The 25,851-nt window shown below is 41.8% G+C and overlaps 1 protein-coding gene across 1 annotated transcript in view; it reads right to left on the bottom strand.

Moving 5' to 3' along the window:
- Nucleotides 1–25,851, bottom strand: part of OCA2 (OCA2 melanosomal transmembrane protein) — a 366,025-nt gene that overhangs the window by 324,098 nt on the left and 16,076 nt on the right. Inside the window, exon 2 of the mRNA XM_077122323.1 lies at nt 388–486. Within this exon, the coding sequence (XP_076978438.1) occupies nt 388–486 (99 nt within the window). The remainder of the gene's footprint in view (nt 1–387; nt 487–25,851) is intronic.

The raw sequence follows: 25,851 nt of genomic DNA, 5'->3' as shown, positions 1-25,851 counted from the left end.
ATATTATTGAGATTTTGAATCAGATTGTTCTTTGTGTAAGAGACTATTCTGTGCATTGTAGGATGCTTAGCACCTTCCCTGGCCTCTATCTATTAGATGCCAGTAGCCCCCTAGTGACAACCAGAAATGTCTCCAGACATTGCCTGGTTGAGAAGCCCTTGTCTCCTAAGGTGACTATCAGAGGTGGTGTATACTCATGTGTGCACATGTGAGGGTCCAGTTATGACAATGTCATGCGTAAGACCTTTTGGAAATTTATAGGACACAGGACACAGCCACTAGAGTCCTGCATCCATCTACTACATGAAATGAACAGAAAACAAACACACCTCACATCAATAGCAATGCTTAGAAATTTAACTTATAAGAAGGAAAAAAAAATCTCACCCTTTCTCTTGGGAGGAATTCTGCAGAAGGGGAGTATTTTCAGTAAAGCAGGGGTCTGTAGATCTGCAACTGAAGAATTGGGGCAAATCAATGTGAGACCTGAAAGAAGGCAGTAAAGGAAAGAGAATCACCAACACAAGCATCATGAATGTTCTCCCTAATATTCATGGACTGGATTCAAGAACGTGCTGAAGAATAGGTGGTAAATTCTATATTGAAATGCTACAGATATTATATCTAAGTTGTGAGAAGTAGGAGTAATTAGGGGAATTACTGTTAGCAACAGCTCAGCTCTGCAGCATAAACCAGATTGGGTTTGCAGAGCAGAAACACAAGGAGACCTCAGGTAGGTGAGATGCATGCTTTTAGGTTTACTCTGACATTAACAGTGGATTCTGGCTCCCTCTACCATCCTGTGCAGAGTTCTAAATCAAGAAAAACAGTCATGGCTTGTTGGGCCTTTTTATACTCATGTTTTAGTTTGTAAACTGCTAGAATACAGCATACCGGAAACAGAATGGCTTTTTAAAAGGGAATTTATTAAGTTGCAAGTTTACAGTTCTAAAGCTGTAAATATATCCAAACTAAGGCATCCAGAAATAGATACCTTAACTCCAGAGAAAGGGCCAATGAAGTTTGGAGTTTCTATTTCAGCTGGGAAGGCACATGGGGACATCTGCTAGCTTTCTCTCCCAACTTCTTGTTACATGAAGCTCCCAAGGGGCATTTTCTTTCTTCATCTCCAAAGGTCTCTGGCTGTGTGGACATTGTTGGCTCTAAAGCTTTTTCCAAAATGGTTCCTTCTTAAAGGGCTCCAGTAAGGAACCCTACCTTGAAAGGGTGGAGACATATCTCCATGGAAACCATCTAATCAAAATTTACCACCCACAATTGGGTAAGTCACATCTCCATGAGAGCAATCAACAAGATCCCAGCCAGCAATATTGAATGAGGATTAAAAGACATGGTTTTTCTGGGGAACATAATAGCTTCATAGCAGCACTACTCAGAAAATCTTTTTTCCTATGATCACAATATATTTATATTCTAAAATTCCTAATGGTGTCCTTGGAGAGACCAAACAAGTAGAAGTCAGGGCAAGGAGTCTCATAAAGGGATGTTGTCTCAGGGAACAGCAGCCACAGGAAAGCAAAGCCAGGCTTGTTGTTCAGGGTCTCTCCACTGCATCAGCCAAAGGAGGGCAGCCATCAACATGGGAGCCTGTCAGGAGGGAAATAATTTCACAGCCACACAGGGCCCAGTGGCGTAGACACTCATTAAAGGACACATGATGTTTCAAAGTAATCAGCTTCTCATAAAAAGTTGCAGGCACCATTTTCATTCCTAGCCATTGGGAATACATCACTTTATATGCTGGTACATTGCCGTTCTTAAAGAGGCTTCAAGCCCTGCAGAGATACTTTGAAACACACTCCTTGGGAAATAACGGTAACTCTTACAGACCATGAAGCACAGTCAAGAAGAAATTTTAACTTTACAACAGCCAAAAGTAGAAACAACCCAAGTGTCTATCAAGAGATGAATGGATAAACAAAATGTGTTACACATACCTGCAACAGAATGCTATTTGGCCATAAAAAAGAAAGAAGTTCTGATGCTACAATATGGAACCTTGAAAAAGTGGTGCTAATTGAAATAAGCTTGATACAAAGGATAGATATTTCACCTTTCTACTTATAAGAAACATTTAGAATAAGCAAACTCACAGATACAGAAAGTAAATTAGAGGCTATCAGTAGCTGTGTGTGGCAGTGTCGTAGTTAGATTCAGTTGTCAACTTGGCCAGGTGAAGGTACCTAGTTCTGTTGCTGTGAACAGGAGCCAATGTCATGTGAATCTCATCTGTGGCTGATTACATCTGCAGTTGGTTAGGAGGCGTGCCTGATACAGTGAATGATGTTTGATTTAATTGGCTGGTGCTTAAATGAGAGAGCTCAATGTAGCACAGCCCTAGCAGCTTAGCACAACTCATCTCGGCACAGCTCAGTCCAGGTCTTTGGGGATGCAGAAAAGAATCACCCCGGGGAAAGGTGTTGGAACCCAGAGGCCTGGAGAGAAGGCCAGCAGATATTACCTTGTGCCTTCCCATGTAAGAAAGAACCTCAGTCAAAAGTTAGCTGCCGGGTGGGCCACATTGGCTCAGCAGGCAGGAATGCTTGCCTGCAATGCCAGAGGACCCGGGTTCGATTTCTGGTGCCTGCCCATGTTAAAAAAAAAAAAAAAAAGTTAGCTGCCTTTCCTCTGAAGAACTACATTAACTAAAAGTTAACAAATCTTTATTGAAAACCAATCCATCTCTGGTGTGTTGCATTCCAGCAGCTAGCAAACTAGAACAGATTGGGAGGGTAAGAAGTGGGAAGTTGCTTCCTAACGGGTACAGTTTGTTTGGGGGTGACGAAAAAGTTTCAGTAATGAGCAGTGATGATGGTAGCACAACCCTATGAACGTAATTAATGCCACTGAATTGTACATATAAAAATGGTCAAAATGGCAAATTTTACATTTTTTTACATTAAATATATAATATAAGAAGAAATTTTAAGAAAAATATTTACACCTATTTTCTCTTTCTCATGCAAGCACCTGTGGTACAGACAATAAGGCTCTGTCTCACAGATGACCAAAACCTAAGGATCCCAAGTCATGTCTTGTGACACTGACCAATGTCATAATGAAATCAGAAAAACAGTCCTTTGGTTAAGCATGTATCCACTGGGTGCCATCTCTGGGCCAGCCCTGTGCCACTTTCTATGGAGAATATTGACTACTGAGGACTCTGACTTCTGGAGCTTTTAACACCAGTGCAGTGGTGGAGTAGAGCAGGGGTTGAGGTGTACAGTAGGGGTTGTAGAGGCCCCAGATCCCACAGATGAGGGCAGAGAGGTGGAAAATGAATTCTGCTCAAGGAGTTTAACAATTAGTCTGCTTTTTGGCTGCTCAAACTCCCTTAAACAATTAGTTGGGTTTTTTTCTTCTCTCCAAACTGTACAGCCACAGGGCCCTCAGGCACACATGGATAAAAGTCTCAAGGCATCAGTAAATACCTAGTTGTTTTATGTCTCTCCCTGGGGTGGTTTGTTTTGTGGCATTACTGTGGAGAGCTGACTGAGACAACAGTCTTGATCATATCATGTAAGCACTCTGAGCTTCCATTTTCTCCGTTGTATAAGGTAAATTAAAAGAAAAAATGTTCGGTATTTTTGCATTAAATAAGATCATGCAAATGGAAAACAGAAAGATAGAGCTTGGTTTTTTATTGAATTATTTCCCTTAGATTGTGAGCTCATTTGGAAGTGTCACCATCTTATTTTCATCTTATTTTATCTAGTGCCTTACACGGTACCTAATTAAATGTAGTTTCTTAATAAATAAATACGTAATGAATGTGTTAAATGACAGTAATTGTTACCTGCATGAGATTTGACATTTTTTACTCAAATAAAACAGTTTTATAAGTCATTAAAATAGTAATGCTTAGAGTTATCATTGACCCTCTGTGGAGGTAGTAGTGTGAAAGAGAGCAGAGACACCAGGTACCTCTTGGAAAGCAAGTCCATGGAGTCAGAGAACAACTCATTAAAGAACCCAAATTGCACAATGCTAGAGGATTTGTCCCATTAACGCTAAGGAGGCAAATTTTAAATGAGGATAAGTCAAAAACCCATTTTATTTTCTCTCTGGTGGCCACATCTGGCTGATATTATTGTGTTCACAAAGTATGTTATAATTGCAGTTAAGCATACAGAGAATGGTTTATGAGTTTTTAAATTTGTAGTTATGTTCCTAAAAAGAAAAAAAAAAAGAGTGTCACCAAGAAATTTCTCAAAGCGACTTCAGGCCATTCCAAATTTAAACTTAATTCAACACCATCCAGATCTATTCCTCTCTCTGAACCTTAAATGGAAGCATAGAGGTGGCCTTCCAGCCCTGTCACCGAACAAGTTGCCCTGAGGACACAGAACTCACAAATCAACATGTACAGAAGCTTCAGGATTGCCCAAATGACACATATTTCATAGCCTGAAAATAAAAATGACAGTCCACAGAATAAAAAGCTTGGCTATTTTCTTTCTGACTTAATTAAGGAGGAAATATTTATGAGATTTATATTATGCCTGGCCTGTGTCCCTTCTGAAAAAATAAAAATCCCTTTGACATCTCTCTGACTTCACATCTAAACCTAAGTGTTTTCTATATTCACAAATTTCAGTAGTATCTGTTTACCCCATATCTCACTCAGAAACTCTGTGTACGCATTTGCAAAATTCACGTGCCTGTAAATTTATAAGCAGCCACTCTGTATTTTGAAAAGCTTATAAACTGCAACAGAGGATTGTTAGGTCGGGGGAACAGGGAAGGTCACCATGACTCAAGCTGTGTAAAATGTGCCACCCCTTCTAGATGTCACCTAACCCCCTTGCTTAAAAACTGCTCACACCAGGACCCAGCGGCGAGCTCACAACTCCCTACCTTGAGTTGTGTGAGCACTGCCTGGGAACGCAGGAATAAACTCGCTCACTCGAAGGTTTTTTGGTCTGCCTCTTCTCTCTTTCACCTCCAAAACCTTACATTTTGGTGCCAAAACTGGGAGGAGAGCGCAGGTGCCACCCGCCTGGCCAGGGGTGACCTGGCGTCCTCTCTCCTCTTTCCTCCACATACCCAGCGACATGGGATCCCTCGGCCCGCCGCCACACCCACCACAGATTGGGTAAGTCCCTTCCCTCCTAGCCCTGCTGTCGGGTCTCACCATTCTGAGAGAGCCTGTCCGTAAATTACCCTCCAAAAATCGTGAATTCACGTCAGGTTCTTTTCCGAGGGCTGAGGTGAACGGGGATGACTGCAAACCTCATACCTTTTCTTGGGACTCGAAAAGTCATGGGGACACGCCGCTTCTCATTTCCCTTCTGATTTTCAGGTCCAGGACCTGAAAGGGCCTCAAACCAGGATGAGACGTCCCCTGGGGAGATGAGCCCCTGCTCGTAAGAGCCCTAAGGACTCTCTCAGGGCATTGGGACACCGACACCCCCTGGGCCAGTCCTTTCTCCTTTCAGACCCATCAGTATGGGCAGCAAATCCTCAAAACCAAACCCTCTACCCTGCTGGGTTGTCTCCTGACTAACTATCGACACTGGATTTACTTCCATACATTCAGCCAAAATGCCTCACTTACTTTTGTAAAAAGGCTTGGCCCCAATATCAGTTGGACAATAATTCTCATTGGCCTGAGGATGGGACTTTCAATTTTAATATCCTTACAAACCTCCACAACTTTTGCCAGAGGAATGACAAATGGGACGAAATTCCTCATGTCCAGGCTTTTTTTCTTCTGTGCTCCTACCCCTCTCTCTGCACTTCCTGCTCTATGGCTCAGGTTCTTCTAGCCAAAGAAACCCCCAAGCCCTTGCTCCTGGACAAACAGTCTGATGAAATTTCCTCCTTTTCCAACCCCCTCAAGTCATCTTCCTTTAAAGACCAGGGCCTCCACCATATTTAGGGAAACTATCCTCTTCTCCCCCACTCTACCCTCCACTCCCTCCAGTGGTGCTCCTGCTGCCATCTTGCCCTCCTCTTTCCCCTTTGCACCAGTGGCAGCCACCATCTTGCCGTCCTCTTCCTCCTTCTCTGCCAGTGGCGCTCCAGCCTCCATCTTGCCCTTCTCTTTCCCCTTCTGCACCAGTGGTAGCCACCATCTTGCCCTCCTCTTCCTCCTTCTCCGCCGGTGGCGCTCCAGCTGCCATCTTGCCCTTCTCTTTCCCCTACTGCTCTAGCGGCTCTCCAGATGCCATCTTATCCTTCCCTTCCTCCTTCTACTCCAGCGGCTCTCCAACCACCACCGTGCCCCCTTCCACCTTCACCGGCTCCTCCACCACTGCCTAATCCTTCGCCGTCCTCAACAGCCTTGCCATCCTCACCTGTAAGCTCCCATACCTACTCAAAAAGTACTTTACTCTGTCCCCTCGGGGAAGTTGCAGGACCCGAAGGGTTAATTTGAATACACACTCCCTTCTCCCTGGCTGATCTCTCTCACATGGAAAAATGGTTGGGCTCCTTCTCCAACAATCCAACTACCTATACTAAAGAATTCCAATATCTGGCTAATGCCTACGACCTTACCTGGCATGACATTCATGTAATTTGCTCTTCTTCCCTAACTACAGATGAAATGGACTGCATTTTCAATGTGGCCAGGGCTCATGCTCACCAGGTGCATATAACTGACTACAACATGCTGGTAGGGGCCGAGGCAGTGCCAGATCAAGAGCCAGGGTGGGACTATCAAACTGACACTGCAGCAGGGAGAAGTGGACGGATTAGGTGAGACAAAATGCTTACATGCCTCATAGCTGGCATGCAAAAAGCTTCCTGTAAAGTCGTAAACTTTCATAAGCTAAGGGAAATTACTCAAGGTCCTGAAGAAAATCCTGCCACTTTTCTGAACTGGCTCACAGAAGCCCTCTCCCAATATACCCACCTAGATCCTGATTCGGAGGCTGGTAAAACCGTTTTAGCCACACATTTTATATCCCAGTCAGCTCCGGATATAAGGTGCAAACTTAGAAAAATCAAGGACAGTCCTCAGGCCCCTATTCATGACCCGGTAAACACAGCCTTTAAAATTTTTAATACTCATGATGAATTACAGAGGGCTTTCCCAGGAGAAAGAGTCCTGGGACCGCCGAAGGGCAAACTAACAAACCCAATCCCTGATTGCGGCCTTGTGGCCCACTTCAACTAACAAGATGCTGGCTATGACTAATCCGCCACAAGGAAAATGCTTCAAATGTGGCCTTAATGGACACTGGTCCCGCCAGTGCCCCAATCCTCGACCGCCCAAGGGACCATGCCCTGTGGTACAAAGGGACATTGGAAAAGTGACTGTCCCTTGGTGCCTGGCTGTGGAGGGGCCATCCTTCCAACCCCTGACCCACCGCTGGCGTTCCTGGGCTGGCCACCAACAACTGACAATGCCCGGCCTCAGCGACCCCAATCACCCTTGTCGAGCCCAGGGTAACAATCAAGGTAGCAGGTAAGTCCACATCCTTTTTAGTGGACATGGGGGCTACCTTCTCCATCCTCCCCTCTTACTCAGGTCAACTTCTCCCTTCCCAGGTCACAGTTATGGGCATAGATGGCGGTCTTTCACACCCCTTAACTACTGGACCACTTACGTGTTTAATAGAAGGCTACCCCATTATACACTCTTTCTTAGTGATGCCTTCCTGCCCCAGCCCACCAATGGGATGGGATCTTCTCATGAAATTAGGAGCCTCACTTCACTGGATACAAAAACCTCAAATGAATTTACTATTACCCTTATATGTGGCCTCCACCTCCACCCAGGGTTCCACCCTTCCCTCACCTGCTCTACCGCCTCACCTAGTGAACCCAGAGGTATGGGATACTTCAACTCCCCTAATATCTTCCCATCATAAACCGGTTCTCTTTTAGCAATTTAAATATATCATCCCACTGTCTTCTTGCTTCCATGGTTTCTGCTGAGAAATCTACACATAGTTTTATTGGGTTTTCCTTGTATGTGATGGATTGTTTTTCTCTTGCTGCTTTCAAGATCCTCTCTTTCTCTTTGACCTCTGACATTGTAACTAGTAAGTGTCTTGGAGAACGCCTATTTGGATCTATTCTCTTTGGGGTGTGCTGCACTTCTTGGATCTGTAATTTTAGGTCTTTCATAACAGTTGGGAAATTTTCAGTGATAATTTCTTCCATTAGTTTTTCTCCTCCTTTTCCCTTCTCTTCTCCTTCTGGGACACTCACAACACGTATGTTTGTGCGCTTCATATATCATTCAATTCCCTGAGCCCCTGCTCAAATTTTACATTCTTTTCCTATAGTTTCTGTTTCTTTTTTGGATTTCAGATGTTCCATCCTCCAGTTCACTAATTCTAACCTCTGTCTCTTGAAATCTACCATTATAGGTTTCCATTGTTTTTTTCATCTCTTCTACTGTATCTTTCATTCCCATAAGTTCTGTGATTTGTTTTTTCAGACTTTCCATTTCTTCTTTTTGTTCATCCCTTGCCTTCTTCATGTCCTCCCTCAATTTATTGATTTGGTTTTTGAAGAGGTTTTCCATTTCTGTTCGTATATTCAGAATTAGTTGTCTCAGCTCCTGTATCTCATTTGAGCTATTGGTTTGTTCCTTTGACTGGGCCATATCTTCAATTTTCCTGGTGTGATTTGTTATTTTTTGCTGGTGTCTGGGCATTTAATCAGATTTCCCTGAGTGTGGGACCCAGCAGGTTGAAAGACTTTCCTGTGTAGTCTCTGGGCTCTGTTTTTCTTATCCTGCCTGGTATGTGGTACTTGTCTGTCTGCGGGTCCCACCAGCAAAAGATGTTGTGGCTCCTTTAACTTTGGAAGACTCTCGCTGCTGGGTGTGTGGTGGAGACAGAGGAAAGGTTGTAGGCTGGTTTTAATGGCTTCAAACTGTGAAGTCCTGGGATCTGAATTCCTTGAGAGAGGGATTCCACCTGAGTTGCGTTTCACCCCTCCCGCGGGGAAGGTTCAGGTGGTAGAAAGCCCTGAAAGCAGCCTGTTTCTGCATTCAGGGCAGTTGCAACCTGTGTTATCCCAGCGCTGAGCCCAGAGGCAACCAAGCCTCCATAGAAACAGCTGCAGAAGGCTCTGTTTCACCCCCTTTCCTCTTTTTCAGTTAGCCAAATAGGCGACTTCCGCCTTGATCAGTTTTGCCTGAGCTGAGGGCCTATTTTTAGTAATCAGAAGTTGTTCATTAATGCCACTATTGGTGTTAGGTTGGGCTCAGTCTCTACTACTGTTGGAGACTCTTTCCTTTCCCTCCGGGAAGTCGCCTGTGAGGGAGGGGTGCCGGCCGCCGCGGCTTGGGGAACTGCTGTTCCAAGGCTCCCAGCTGGCCCGGGAAGCCGCATGTGTGGGAGGGGCGCCGGTCGCCAGCTGCCACGGCTTGGGGAACCACTGATCCGAGGCTCCCAGCCGGCCCAGGAAGCCGCGTGTGTGGGAGGGGCACCGGCCGCCAGCCGCTGCGGCTTGGGGAACTTGCCTCTCCGAGTCTCTCAGCCGGACCAGGAAGGAGGGAGGGAGGGGTGTCAGCCACCAGCTGCCGCGGCCCGGGGAAGCATGCGCCACTTGGGGACCTCACCACAGCGGAGTCTCGTAGCCGGTCCAGCTGGTCCAGCCTGGGGTACACTGTGTGTCCGGTCTCTGTCGTGGCTCCGGGAGCTGTTCTGTACTGTTTCTAGTTATTTAGTAGTTGTTCTGGAGGAAGAACTAAGATGCGCGCACCTTACTAAGCCGCCATCTTCTCCGGAAGTCCCATAAACTGGTTCTTATCCAGCTAAAGGATCCCTCCTCATTCCTGTCTCAGCCACAATTTCCCATCTCCACAACCCATCGAAAAGGACTCCAATCCATCATTAACCAGCTCAAGGGAAAGGGACTCCTCATATCCACTAACTCACCATATAACACACCTATTTTGCCTGTCAAAAAACCTGACAGTTCTTATCATTTAGTCCAAGACCTCTGACTAATTAATGAAGCTGTCATCCCTATTCACCCAGTAGTTCCCAACCCATATACTCTTCCCTCACACTACTCATTATTCTGTCCTAGACCTCAAAGATGCCTTCTTTACAATCCCTCTAGACCCTGCCTATTACAATTTATTTGCCTTTACCTGGGAAGACCCGGACTCTTCGGCTGCCCAACAACTTACATGGACGGTATTACCTCAGGGGGTTCGCGACAGCCCCCATATCTTTGGCCAAGCCCTAGCCAGGGACCTAATAGGGTGCAATCTAACTCCCAGTATCATATTCCAATACGTAAATGACCTATTAATTTGCAGCCCTTCTGAAAAAACTTCCACAAAGGCTACAGCCACCCTGTTGAATTTTTTAGCTAATAAAGAATATCTAGTCTCCCCTGCCAAAGCTCAACTCTCTTCCTCCATCGTCACCTACCTGGGGCTCCGCCTCACTCCCACATCCCGACACCTAACAGGAGACAGACAGCAAGCCCTCCAAGAACTCCAGCCTCCAGAAAATCCTGAACACATTTTATCCTTGCTAGGTTTTGTGGGGTTCTTCCGACACTGGGTCCCCAGCATTTCCCTCCCAGCAAAACCTCTTTATGAAGCAGCCAAGGTGACACCACGGGGCCTCTGAACAACCCCTCTACTATAGCCAAAGCTTTTCTGGTTCTCTGTAATGCCTTACTTCATTCTCCCCCGCTTGCTCTTCCAAATCCGGACAAGCCCTTCTTCCTTTTCACTGATGAAAAACAAGGAATAGCGGTGGGAGTCTTAACCCAACCCCTGGGACCAACTTACACTCCAGTGGCCTACCTCTCTAAGCAAATGGACCCCACCGCCTGTGGGTGGCCTCCCTGTCTCCGAATGCTGGCTGCGACCACCACCCTAACTCATACAGCTCTTAAACTTAATCTGGGTAGTCCTCTCCCAGTACTGTCACCCCACCATTTACAAGACCTCTTATCCCATAAATCTCTCTCTCTCTCTCTGCTCACCCCTTCCTGTCTCCAGAAATTTCACTTACTCTTCCTAGAAAACTTGGATATCACACTCTCTGTCTTGCCAGGCCTCAACCCTGCTATTCTTCTCCCTCGCAGCCCCCATCAAACCCCTCTCCACAGCCCACTCACCATTGCAATGAAATCATGGAAAAGCTCACCTCCCCACGCCAGGGCCTCTCAGACACACCCCTGTCACAGGCAGACCTCAGCCTCTTTATTGACGGCAGCTCAATAATAGACCAATGGGGAAAGTGCAGGGTTTCATAAGCTATAGTTTCTCCCACAAACTACTTCAAGTGATACGGCTCCCAGAGGGAACCACATCCCAAAAGGATTTTGAACTAATTGCTCTCATCAGGGCCTTACACCTAGCCGAAAATAAACCCGCCAACATCTACACAGACTCCACATATGCTTTTCTGATAGCACACTGCTACTCAGTCATCTACAAGGAGCGAGGGTTCCTGACCACCAAAGGCTCACCTGAAATTAATGCTAAGCTTATCCAACGCCGCTTCAAGCACTTCAATGACCGTCACAGGTGGCCATCATCCATTGCAAAGGACACCAAACAGATAAATCCGAAATCACCCACGGAAATAACTGGGCTGATGCTGTTGCATGGGAACTAACCAAAGAACCCTCACCTTTAAACCCTCCAGCACCAATTCTTTTCTTTACTCTCCCCTCCCTCCAAACCACCTATTCTTCCAGGGAATGTGAAAACCTCCTTGCACGGGGAAGCTCTACTACACCGGAGGGCTGGATCTTCCTCGATAACAAGGTAGCTCTCCCAATCAAACAGGCCCCCGATATTCTTTCTCAGGTACATTTGTCACTTCATATTGGACCTAGAGCCCTCACACGGTTCCTCCAGCCCTTATTCCATCACCCATCCCTAACTCACCTCATAACACTGGTCTGCTCCTCCTGTCCCACTTGCCAAATAACAAACCCCCAAGGAGGGTTGCGCCCCACTTTCCCAACCCATCAACTAAGGGGCCACCTTCCAGGGCAGGACTGGCAAATTCATTTCACACACATGCCCACCCACAAAAAATCCCGATACCTACTAACTATGCTTGACACCTTGACAGGCTGGATAGAAGCTTTCCCTACCACATGGGAAACTGCTGACATGGTAGCTGACATCCTCCCAAAATAAATCATTCCCCGCTTCGGACTACTACCTCCATCCAATCCGGTAATGGCCCAGCTTTTATTTCTCAGGTGGTCCAGCAGCCTCGTCTGCCTTGGGAGTAGACTGGAAACTACATATCCCATACAGACCCCAATCCTCAGGTAAGGTGGAACGAGCTATCATTCTTATCAAGACGCAATTAACCGAACTAGCCATTGAATTATGACAGTCCTGCGTCGACCTTCTTCCGCTGGCCCTCGCCCGACTATGTGCTGCTCCATGAGTACCTACTTTCTTAAGCCCTTTTGAGCTCATGTATGGCCTCCTGTTCCTACTCAATCACCATCTGCTGGTGCACCCTCCTCCTCTGGGTTCTTACTTACCATATCTCTCCTAATCAGGCATTTGCTATGGGAACATGCCGATCGATTCCTACCACAACCCGGGGAAACTGATCCGGCCGATCCTCCCCACGGTCTCCAGCCAGGAGACGAAGTACTCCTTAAACAGCTTCAGCCCAGACCACTCCAACTGCGGTGGACTGGCCCACACATGGTGATTCTTAGCACTCCTACAGCAATAAAACTTCTAGGCGACCCCTCTTGGCACCACCTGTCACAGCTCAAGCTATACAAACAGAATGAGATCCCATACACCTGTCACCCTCTGGGGCCCACTCACATCCACCTCACTCGCACTATTCACCCTCCTAACCCCCTTGAGGGCATTTCCTTTATATGAAAATTCAAAATCCTGGAAACTGTTAACCAAACCGGCAAGTCGACCAGCCATATAATTGGTGCAGGAGACTGCCCTCTTGCAGACTGTAGCCAATCTTTAGCCATCTCCATAACTCCTAAATTGGTCGCTAGCAACCGGGGGCCATTTGCCTGCTTTCCATACGATCAAACAAAAACTTACTGCAACCAGGACAAGTATAACGACATATATGGGGAATGCCCCTACTGGTCATGCAAAATACATGATGCTGATGATGGGACGGGACTCTTCTACATCAGTTCCAAATGATTTTACATGAATATTACAGATCCCTGGGACACTAGATGGGTGATGGGGGTTCAAGGCACACTATACTCCAGCGACTGGTCCCAGTACCCTATAAGCACCATTGAAATACATTGTGAGTATATCCTCATTAATAATACTCATACCCAGGTGTCTATCAACATTTTACAAGCAGAGCAGAACCTCTCCAACCACCTCACCAAACTCTCTGCCCCAACAGCCCCTCAAACATGGCTCCAAATTCTCCAACACACCTTACAATTCCTCAACCAAACACAAATACTTCCCAACATAACCCACTGTTTCTTTTGTGCTTCATTGGGAAGGTCCCTATTAGCAGTTGTCCCTATAATCTTACCCAAATACACAATCATAACCCTGATTCCTGCTATACCACCCTAAAGAACATCCCCCTATGGGAACCAGAGCCCAATAACCTTCCCTACCCCCTTAGGCTCTGCTACCTCACCCACACAATCATGAGCCAAGCAGAGCTCCATAGCAAATGCCAAACTAACGTCACCATCCATAACTCCACCCACGCCCCTAAAGGACAATATTTCTGGTATAATGGGACTCTTGCCAAGTGCCTCAACCCCACTACCCCAGGACCATGCTTTCTGGTAACCATAATTCCTCAATTAACCCTCCTCAGTGAATGCGAGCTAACTTGGTTACTGCCCACCCCCTTCACTCGAAAAGGGCTGCCTTCCTCCCTATCCTGGTAGACGTCAGCCTGGCTGCCCCAGTCACAACCTCAACAGCAGCAGGAGGAGCACTAGGACATGGTATTTTAACCTCTCAGAACTTTGAAACTTGACTACAGGTAGCCCTGGAATCAACATCAGAATTCCTATTTTCTCTGCAGTGTCAACTTACTTCACTGGCCCAGGTGACTCTTCAAAATGAACAGGCCTTGGACCTCCTACCAGCCGAAAAAGGAGGGACATGCATATTCCTCCAAGAAAAAATGCTGCTATTATGTCAATGAGTCAGGTCTAGTAGAACAAAAGTTTCACACCCTAAACAAACTAAAAGAAGGTCTCTACCATAGAAAACAGGGAACCAACTCTGCCCTAACCTAGTTCTCTTCACCCCTGGTGACATGGCTCCTTCCGCTACTAGGATCAATTATTCTAATCTGTCTTTTCTTTCTCCTAGCTCCCTGTCTCCTCAACTTCCTTCAAGGGCGCATAAAAGAACTGTCACGGGTGGCAATCAACCAAATGCTCCTACATCATTATCACCGCCTGCCTTCCTCACCAAATTCCTATAGCCAACCTCCCCACTCTCCTGACTATGATGGTTCCAGCCCATAACCCCACGCCACCCCAATATAGCAGGAAGTAGCCAGAAAAATCTCGGCACCCTATTATCACAAAAAGGCTGGAATGTTAGGTATGGGGAACAGGGAAGTTCACCATGACTCGAGCTGTGTAAAATCTGCCACCCCTTCTATAAGTCACCTAACCCCCTTGCTTAAAAACTGCCCATACCAGGACCCAGCAGCGAGCTCACAACTCCCTACCTTAAGTTCTGTGAGCTCTGCCCAGGAGAACAGGAATAAACTCGCTCACTCTAAGGTTTTTTGGTCTGTCTCTTCTCTCTTTTGCCTCCAAAATCTTACAAGGATAACAAATAAAATAACAACTGCATGCCATTCTATAATTCAGAGATACATACTGTTAACATTTGGGGAACTTCCTTTGGATCTTTTCTTTTCCTACATGTAAATAAATATGAACTTTGGCAAGTACTACAAACTTATTAAAAGTCAACATTAAGCTTACAAGAAAATGTGATATGTCTGGATGGAAGAAGAACCGTAAGTAATAAAGGTAGACCCCGCAATGTGTAACTCTCAATTCTACACAACTCAAGCAGAAAACCCAATGGTAAAGCTGAAGAAGATGTCGACAGTATAGCAGGCTTCATTTACTAAAAATTTCTATGGAAAATGTGGAATAATTAGGGGAAGAGATAAGTAATAGCCCAAAGGAAGTCTTGACAAATTTCAAAAATCAGAATCATGTTGACCATATTCTCTAACACAAAGCAACTAATTTAGAAATGTGTGACACAAATTTTAAGTTTTTTAAAATCCTCATACATTTGGAAATTAAAACCAACACTTTTAAATAACACATGGGACAAATAATAAACATTATTGGAAACATTTAAATGCTTAGATCTAAATAAATGATAATAAAAACACCACACATAATTTGTGATAAATAATAAAAACCATCATAAGAAGGAAATACATAAGTTTAAATGTGTATGTTACAAAAGAAGAAAGCCTAAATATTAAGCAAAGTATACAATATAAGAATAAAACCAAAAAATGATTAATAAGGAGTTCATAAAATAAATGTAGAAATTAGTGAAATAAAAGCAGTTAAAAGCAGAGAATTGTAGGAAGTTGGCAGAGTAAGAAGCTTCAGAACTCAGTCTTTCCACCAGAACAACTATTAAACAGGCAAGAAATGAGTGAAATAACTATTTCAAAACTCTGGGGGCCAGTAGAACACTGTGCAGCTCCAGGAAAGAGTGGGAGGTAGAGGCTGGTAAATAACAGTAAATTGCTCTCTTTGCGTGGCTGTTACCAGACCCCACTCCACGGCAGACAGCTCTGGGGTTGGGTTCCAGCCTAGCTTGCTGGTGACAGAAAGGAACATACAGTTTTGAAGAAATCTTCTTCGCCAAGATCAGGGGTGGGCACAGCAGTCACTGAGTAAGGCTTTAGATTAGCAACTTCAGAGAGCTGGGGGCTTTGGTCTGAGGATGGCCACTGTTCCCACAAGGCTGCTGAAGAAACTTAAAGAAGCTATACTTCCTCAGGGCTGCAGGGAGCAAGTGGGTGAAGGGCTGCATTTGCTGGGCAGTTCAAGAAAGCTCAGCTTTGTGGAGTCATGAAAGAACTTCTTGGTGCCCTTTCTGAGCCTCACCCAGAGCATTTTAGAGCCTGTCTGAGCCCCCTTTTGGGTCCCTGGGCCTGTTTCAGCTGGGAGAGACTGATTTGGGAAAATCTTCCTCAGTGTGCCTCTCCCTGCAGAATTTGCCATCCATGCGAAAGCAGCTTGAGACAATGAAAGCAGTGTAAGAAATTACTGAGGCAGAAAATATGATCCCAGATGAAAACTGAGACTCAGAAAGGAATGAAGAGCAATGAAAAGAGTAAATATGTTGGTATATTTAAAAGACCGTAGATTATACAAAGCAAACATGTCTTATTTTGTATTAACATATACGGAGAGAATACAAATATGTAACAATAGTATTAGCATATATGTTGTTATTATATTAACTTTCAATTGCATGACAAATTGCCACAAACTTAGAAGCTTAAAACAATACTCATTCATCAGCATAAGGATCTATAGGTCAGAAGTCCAGGCAGGTAAAACTGACTTCTTGGCCGAGGGCCTCACAAGGCTCTGCAGGAGAATCTACTTTCAAGTTCATCCAGATTGTTGGTAGAATTCATTCCTTATCATTTTAGGACTGAGGTCCTTGTTTCCTTGCAGGCTGTTGACCAGTAGTCACTCTCAGAAATTGGATATCATTCTCTGGTCCTTGCAATGACCTCTTCCAGCTTTAATATGATATTGAATGCAATAGTGCATCAGATCATTCTCATGCTTTGAACGTCTTGGAATTCCCCTTCTGAGGCAGAAAGAAAAAACTATCTGCCTTTAAAGAGCTCATGTAATTACTTGAAGCTGTCTTGGAAACCCTTTTTGAATAACTCAAAGTCTACTGATTATTAACCATAGAAAGTTGAAATACATACCCCAATAAATGCATTTTCTTAATCTGTGTGCCTGTAGATTTATAGTGAAGCCACTATAAATAAGGTGTTACCTTTAGTTAAGGTGCGTCCAACCTTACTCCATGTTACTAGCGGCCTCATAAAGAACCCAGAAGTCACAGAAGCCAGAAAGGGGAGGACATCGCCACATGACAAGAGGCAAAGATACCAGTCAAGGAACCCCAAGGATTGGGGACAGGACCAAAATGCTACAGACATTGAGGGGAAAGCATGCCACGCAACTATCTTGATTCTGGACTTCTAACCTCAAAAATGTGAGACAATAAATGTTTCTTGTTTAAGCATTGTGTGGTATTTATCAAAATAACCTGTCAAACTAAAACAGTAAGCTTAATTAGATGTGTAAAATCCTTTTGGTCATGTAATGTAACATAATCAGAAGCAAACAGTGTCATCATAGTCAAAATCCCTAAGGATTAGAGCAGAAAATCTTCAGAGTGCATTTTAGAATTCTGCCTACTACAGAAATAAATGAAGTTCAAGTGTTCTGAGGTCCTTTGAATTATCTAAAAAGATGGTAAAATAATCAATTAACATTAGATTTTTATTAATCAAGGATGTGTATTCAAATATCTGTATCTCAACAGTCCAACATGGTAGCTACTAGCTGCATGCAGCATTTGAATTTATATGTAAATAAGTTAATGTGACTTCTTCAGTATTACTACCCACATTTCAAGTATCGAAATACCATGTATTGCTAACAGTGACTGTACTGGAGAGTACAAACACAGAAGAGTCCCATAATTATAGAAAGTTCCGGCAACTAGCAAAGTAGAACATCAACCAAAACCACTCCAGCCAATCCTAAAGAACACCAATCCTAAAGAATAGCTGCCAGATGCAATATATCAGAAACAGAATGGCTTTTAAAAAGGGAAATTTAATAAGTTGCTAGTTTAACAGTTCTAAGGCCAAAATAGTGTCCCAGTTAAAACAAGTCTCTAATGTCCAATCTAAAGCATTCAAGGAAAGACCTTGGTTCAAGAAGGCCGAGGGCATTCAGGGTCTCACTCTTGACTGGAATGGCATATGGTGAAGTCTGCTAGCTTTCTCTTCTGGCTTCGTGTTTCATGAAGCAACCCGAGAAGCATTTTCTTTCTTCATCACCAATAGTCACTGGCCAGTGGACTCCCTGCATCGTGGTTCTGTGGCGTTCTCTGCTCTTTCAGAATCTCGTAGCATTTCCTCTTGTTCTCTAGCTTTTTCCAAAGTGCTTCTTCTTTTAAAGGATTCCAGTAAAAACAATCAAGACCCACCTGGAATGGGTGGAGACATGTCTCCACCTTATCAACCCACACTTGATTGAGTCACATCTCCATGGCAATAATCTAATTGAAATTTCCAACATACAGTCCTGAATAGGAATATGAAAAAAACATTGCTCCCACAAGGTTGATTAGGATTAGAACATGGATGGCTTTTCTATAGGGTATGTAAGCCTTTTCAAACCAACACAACACCTAAGGCACTATATAATATTCTACAAAAGTTCCATGCACTAGGGTAACTTTCCAGAAAGCTACAACCTCCAGATGGGTTCATGCACCAGATAAGTCTCGAAATGCACAGGGGCCAGCCTCTCCAGAACATCAACTAGTTCCATCCCCCTATTCTATATATATATATATAGTATACTATATGGCAGGGCCACATTTCATTCTTTTTCCATGTGAGTATCCTATTATTGCAGCACCATTTGTTGAATTTTTTGTTTGTTTGCTTATTTTTATTGGTTTCTTTGTTTGTTTGGGAAGCTCATGGGCTGGGAATCGAACCCGGTTCTCCCACATGGGAGGCAAGAACTCTACCACTGAACTACCCTTGCACCACCACCCCCCTTTCCATATTATCAACAGCCCCTTTCAACATGAAAAGTTAGACTAAGCATAGCCCAATACCCCTAAAGAGTAGAAGAAAGGTCAAAGGTGATGGTGGAGTTATACAGAGAAGGTAGGATTTAACAAACAGGTATGATTGCTGAATTGTTACATTGACATTTCTTTTAGTCTCCAGTACCTTAGAGTAGCTAGAAGTAAAAACCTAAAATTGTGGAATTGTAACCCATACCAAACTCTAAAATCTGTTCTACATCTAACTGTTGCAATGTGCTTTGAAATTTACTGCTTTTTTGTATATGTTATTTTTCACAAAAAAGAAAAAAATTTATTTCTTCTAGCCTCCAGTGTTTTGGAGCAGCTAGAAGGAAAAATCTGAAATAGTGGAATGGTAACCCATAACACCTCTGAGATCTGTCCTGAAACTACATGTTGAAGTGTCCTTTGAAAACCATTGCTTTTTCTTTCTTTTCTTTATATGTGTTATATTTAACAATAAAAATATATACGTTTTAAAAAGTTAAAAACCTTCCCAAACATCAACATTTACTGTCAAGTTGTAATATTAAAGTGTGAAATACATATAAACACAAATTGAGTTTTAAATAAAATAGCCAAAAATAGGACCAAGTATTTGTAGAAACTTGATATATGACAGAGTGCCCACTGCAGATAAATTAGAAGAGGGAATGTATAAAAATCCTGACCCTGACTCTAAATCTTAATTCAGTGGGACAATTAATTGTTCACATCAAAAAAAGTGAAATTGGGTACCTACCACATACCAAATACAAAAAATGAGTACCAATTTAAAGGCTAAATTCCAAAATTTTAGAAAAAATCCAGGAACTCTAGATTGAGAAAAAATTATTTTGATTAAAAATGATCTACACTATATCAGAGATGCCTAAAGATAGTTTAAAAAATTAAACGATGAAGAAATATTTCTAGCTATACAACCAAAAGTGTAATCTCATCTAGAATATATAAAGAACTCCTACAAATTAATGAGAAAAACAAAACAACACAACAGAAAAATGGGCAAAAGACTTAATAGGCAATTCATGGAAAAGAAAATACAAATGGCAAGAAACACATGAAAAGAAGCTCAGTTTCATTACTTATGAGGGAAATAAAAATTAAAATCACAATTAGATACCATTTTATACTTTCTCCCAAGGATTAGAAAGGACAAAGATGACAAGAACTGCTCAAGTGCAAACTGGTACCACCACTTTGGAAAACAATTTGGCCTTATCATGGATAATTGAGCATGCACGTGCTTTCCAACCCAACAATTCCACCAGTAGTACAAATCCTAGAGCTACATTTTTTTCAAAATACAAGTCCTGCCAATTAGTGGATTGAGAAACCACTAATTGATCATAAAATTAATTTACAGTCTCACCAGCAATTTTTTTGAAATATAAGACAGTATGTGAATGGGAAGAATGGAAGTGGATGAAACAAGGGAAGGAAAGGAGGAAATGAAAGGAAGAGAAGGGAATGGAAAGAACAACAGCGCACGTGAACATAGTAAGAATGAGTCTCATTTCATATGACTTAATCCAGTTACCAGAGTGTACCTGTGTGCATATATGTGTGTGTACCTGATGACTGTGTGCATGCATTTCATACTGTGGATTACAGTCAAAAGCCACTCTGTGCTAGAGAAAATGTCACATTTGTACAGTAGGAGACATAATAATTAGCAGCATAGTTTATAAGTACTTCTTTTAAACTAGGGAGAAAATAAATGTTCACTGACAGTAGAATGGACAAATAAATTTTGGTGTAGTCACATAATAGAATTTTACACAGCAGTGAAAGTGGATGAACTGTAGCTAAACAAAGCAGCATGGATAAATCTTAGAAACATAATGTTGAGTGATGAAAGCAATTCATAAAAGAATGCACATGTGATATCATTTTTTAAAGCTCAAAAACAAGAAATATTAAACAATATTTAATGTATAAGATCCATTAATGTGGTTTAGCTGGGTAGATGTGCACATACACAGACACACACAAAGGAGCAACAAATAACAAAACTCCAGAGAGTGGTTACCAATATTAGGGAAGCAAAGTGATTAGTTAAAAGAGGAGAAATTGGGTGATGACTCTACAGGTGTTTGCTTAATATTGAACTTCATAATTTATTTATGTTCACATATATTATTTTATCTATACCAAATATTGCATACTATTTTTAAAGGAAGATCTAACTTGTCAACTGGAAGACCTGGGAAATTATGACTGTTAAGGAAATACTGTGGAGATTATTAGATAGAAAATGGGAATTCAAGTAACTATAGGCTTTTCTGAAGTTCTGAAAGATAGGAGAAAAACTAATTATTACCACTTATTTCTAATCAATCTCAGAAATGAAGAAATACTTTTATTCAATTATAGAAACTGCAAGTTTACAGAAAAGCCATGCAGAAGAAAGAAGCACTTATTTTAAAAATTAAGGGACCTGTAGGGATAAACTGGATTAATAAGTAGACTGAAGTCTCAAATTGCCAACTCAAAATGCCCTGTACATTATGTTAAAATGAAGAATCCATTTACTTTCCCAGCTTGTTAACATAACACGGATTTTATTTATTTGTAATCTACCAATCTTGGAAGTATCCCCTAATTGAAAAAAAAAAGTTAGGGTTGAAGTTAACCTTTATGTACATGCCTAGCTTTGTTATAGATGGTAAAAATTAATATTTTAAAAAGATTGTCAAAAATGGCTGTCTCAAGGAAGCCTGCACTATACAGCTAACAAGGATTGGGGAACAATCATCTGAGGGAAACGGGGGGAGGGGATGGGACCTCAGGAAAAAGCTGCTGCCCGGACCACTGCTTGTGGGGCCTCACAGTGATCTTTCATTGACTATAAGGATTGTAAGCTGATATATTGTCAGTATACAGCTCTCTTCCTTGTGGTTGGAATTAATGACACTGAGAACGAGATGGCTAATAATGAATTCATCCATAACTTTAAGGAAGTTTTAGATGAGTACTTCAGCTGAGTGAGTGAATTAGATATAATGTTTAACTTGGATAAAGTTCACATCATTTTGCATGAGATGGTGTTAAATGACTGCATCATGGAAATTAATGGGGCAAGAATTCTTGCCCCACTACTCATTTTTTATAAGATGTCAGAAAGCTGAATAATGTAAATCCCAGTCAGATAACACTGATTTATAGGAAATGTATATGACATGAAATACTTCTCAACATCTGTAGCCCAAAAGAATGGATGGTCACACATGGTAAAATAGGGTATCCTTTCAAAGACATTATAAATAGGCATTGTTGCACATTTCCTAAATAGAAAACTGTGTCTTGAAATACAATTTACCAGTAGTGCAAGGGTAGTTCAGTGACAGAATTCTTGCCTGACCTTGTGGGAGACCCAGTTTGATTTCAGCCTGTTCACTTCCAAAAAAAAATCTAACAAATGGTGCTGCAATAATAGATAATCACCTGGAAAAACAATGAAATGTGACCCTCACCATACAGCATACAAAATAAAAATACAATGTACAAGAAAAAGGTTTATCTAAACTGAGATGTAAGTTTTATTTTCTATCTGTTGGCATTTTTCCCCCACTTTAAATTTGGGGGAGAAAAGTTTTGATCTGTGCTTTCTTTCAACTATTAAAAATGTATTATAGTAACATGTATATAACACAATTTGCCATTTTAGCCTTTCTTACGTGTACAGTTCAATAGCATTGCTTTTACAAAATGCTGTGATACTATCACCACCTTCCATTTACTAAAACATTATCATCACCCCAAGCAGAAATTTGACCCATTGAACACTAATTTCCCATCTCCCTTTACCCTCAGTCCTTGGTAATTACCTCTAATATAATTTTTGCTCTATGAAGCCTTTTATTCTAGATATTTCATAGAATTAGAATAATGCAATGTTTTTCCTTTTGTGTTCTGCCTTATTTCACTTGCATGTTTTCGAAGTTCCTCCATGCTGTAGTATGTGCAAGAACTTCTTTCCTTTCTATAGCTGTTGGATATACCACATCTTGTTGGTGCCCACTCAGCCATCAATGAACAGTTATATTGTTTCCACCTTTTGACTATTGTGAACAATGCAGTTATAAATATTGGTGCACAAGTAAAAAACAAAAACAAAAAAGATTGTTTAGAACTGTTTAAAAATTTTCCAAGAAGACTTTAAAGGGTAGTTAAGACAAGACTTGTAAATGATTAGAAATAACTAATCACAAAGATGATTAATCACTTGTCCAAAAGCCTGGGGAAGACCTTCACTGAGAAATATTAACAGGCACAATTTTAGGATATTCCTGAATGTAAGAAAATCAGATGTATGTAAGATCTAATTTAAATTTTTCCCCCAAGGAAAATAGTTTAAATAGCTGGTTATCTAATGGTATTGTTTTTGAAATTTATAACTCAATAGAGAGGGAAAAAGGTGGGTTTGGGACAGTAAGGTGGTGACTGAGCCCAGTGAAGCCTATGAAGTAGAAATAAAGGAAATGAAGTCAAACAAACAAGGCTGCAGAAGGTGGCGCTTACTCAGTATATATCAGAAAGTCTCAATAAATAAAGATTGGTACCCAGTTTTTCCAGAGCTTATACACAGGTAGTAAGATAGATCAGTCAATCCTTAGTTATATGAAATTCCTCAGACATAAAAGACAAAATCCTTCCTTTTCAAAGCAAATTATCACATGTTCCATGTTAATGAAAGGTGTACAGGTCTTGGGTAAAAAACTATACTGTTTCCTAATAGTCATCCTTTCCCAGAGAGACCATTGAATGCTTGAGTCCAAAAATGGAAAAAGTGTTCAGCACTGTCAGTAGGAATATGGCTGGATTGGGAGTACCCAAACACATCACCATATGCGACCTAAAATCATCATTACTCTGCCTGAGTAGACAGCCCCCTGCAAGACCATTTTAGAGCTCTTGTCAGCATTTTTCATATTATATATGTGTACATCACTTGCTCAGCAATTTAAAAGGAAAAATATATATTTTTAAATGATTCCTAACCAATGACATCTTTGAAATCAATAAATCATCGCAGGCATTCTCTAGAGGAGAATGACAGAAGATAACTAAGTGTTTTGGGTTGAATCATGCCCCCCACAAAGACATATGGATGTGAAGTCATTTGTAAATGAATCAGGTGGTCCTTAATCCATTACAACTGGAGTCCTTATTAACAGAGGAATTTGGACACAGTAGGAGGAAACAGAAGAAAACATATCACCATGAGATGGAGGCAGAAACTGATCACTGGCAAGCCATCACCAGAATACTACAGAATTTAGAGAAAGCATGGCCTGCCCAACACCTTAATTTTGGACTTTCAGGCTCCAAAACTGAGACAATAAATTACTGTTGTTTATATGGTCTGTTGTATTTCTTATGGCAGGCCTGGTAAACTAAAGTATCAAGTGTTCGTGGAGCTGAGGGAAAATTTGGTCCTTGTCTCATGTTCTTAGATAAACCCTGCCAGCAGCACATTTTTATATAGTCCTAACTTCTTCTTAGGAAACCACTAGATTACACTTGTGATGGCTTGCTTGTGCAACATACACACATGTATTAGAAACTCACCAAAAGCATGGTGGGCAGCACCAGATTTCTCTGCAGATCACAATCCTCCTCCCATATGCTACATGTATGCTAACAATTCAAAGCATTAGAGGATATTGTGTCTACTTGTTCTATTAATTAAAGAGAGGGGGCACTGAAATATCCAACTGCAATTTGGGATCTATTTCTCCACCAATTTTTGCTTCATGTATTTTGAAACTCTGTTATTAGGTCCAATAATGCTGTTAATTATGTCCTTTTGATAAATTGACTCCTTTGTCATTGTGAAGTGGCTTTCTTTATGCCTAGTAAGATTTATCCTGTGTTATTTTTTTCTGTAATTAATATAGCTACTCCATTTTTCTTTACATCAGTTTCAGCACTGCATATTTTTTCCATCTGTTGACTTTTAACCTATCTGTGCTTTTATACTTTAAGTTGGCTACTTGTAGGTAGTATATAGTTCAATCTTGCTTTTTCCTACCCCATCTGACAATGTTTCCTTCTTAATTTGGGTATTCAGTCCATTTATATTTCATGTGATTACTAATGTACTTAGGTTTAAGTCTATCATCTTCTATTCAACTTTTATTTGTCCATCTTTGTTTCCTTTTTCCCCCTTTTCTGCCTTATTTTGCATTAATCGAATATTTTTGTATGATTCCATTTTACCCCCTTTGTTGGCTTATAAGTTCTAACTTTGTTGTCATTATTTTTGTTGTTGCTTCCCATTTTATAGTATGCATCTTTAACTTCTCACAGCCTAATTTCAAATATTATACCAGTCCACATATAGCATACAACAGCAATATACATGATGCATGTATGTAGTACACAGTGGTAGGCTTAGCATAATATGACTTCATTTCTCCCTTCTCAATCTTCATGATATTATCGTCCTACATTTTAATTTCACATGTTATAAAACACACACTATATTTTTATGATTTTGCTTTAAACAGTTCATTAATACCATACGACCATTTTTTTTAATGTATCTGCCTCCTCTAATGGACTGCAAGCTGCATACTCAGCATGGTGCCTGGCATACAGCACATAACAAAGCCGAAGTATGTGAATCTACTCTTCCGCTCTTACAGAAATTTCTTAGTTGTCAATCATAGTTTCACCAAACTCATATATATTAATTTCTAATACTCTATATAATCACTTTTCAGAGACTAGGCAATAACAAATTAAGTAACACTATTTACAATAGTAATATTTATGATCAGACTGCCCCGTCTTGGGAACTGTGACACATTATGACATAGACAACTAGCTGTTATCTCCACAGTGCTCGTGTACCTCTGTGAAACACCTGCCTAGTCAGTGACTGTACATTTTCCCCTCCTACCTCAGTGCATCCATGGAACAATGGGGTAAAGTGATGAAGGGATAAAGGCAGTTACCAGAACCCAGGAAGAGAGTGTCCTTCAGAGGGAGCTGTTTTGAACTGAGAGGAGATCTCTAATTGAGGAAAG

The sequence above is a fragment of the Tamandua tetradactyla genome, chromosome 12 (assembly GCF_023851605.1).
Source record: "Tamandua tetradactyla isolate mTamTet1 chromosome 12, mTamTet1.pri, whole genome shotgun sequence".
Taxonomy (NCBI): Eukaryota; Metazoa; Chordata; class Mammalia; order Pilosa; family Myrmecophagidae; genus Tamandua; species Tamandua tetradactyla.
Note: the sequence above shows the minus strand (reverse complement) of the source record. Positions and strands in the feature narration are given on the sequence as shown.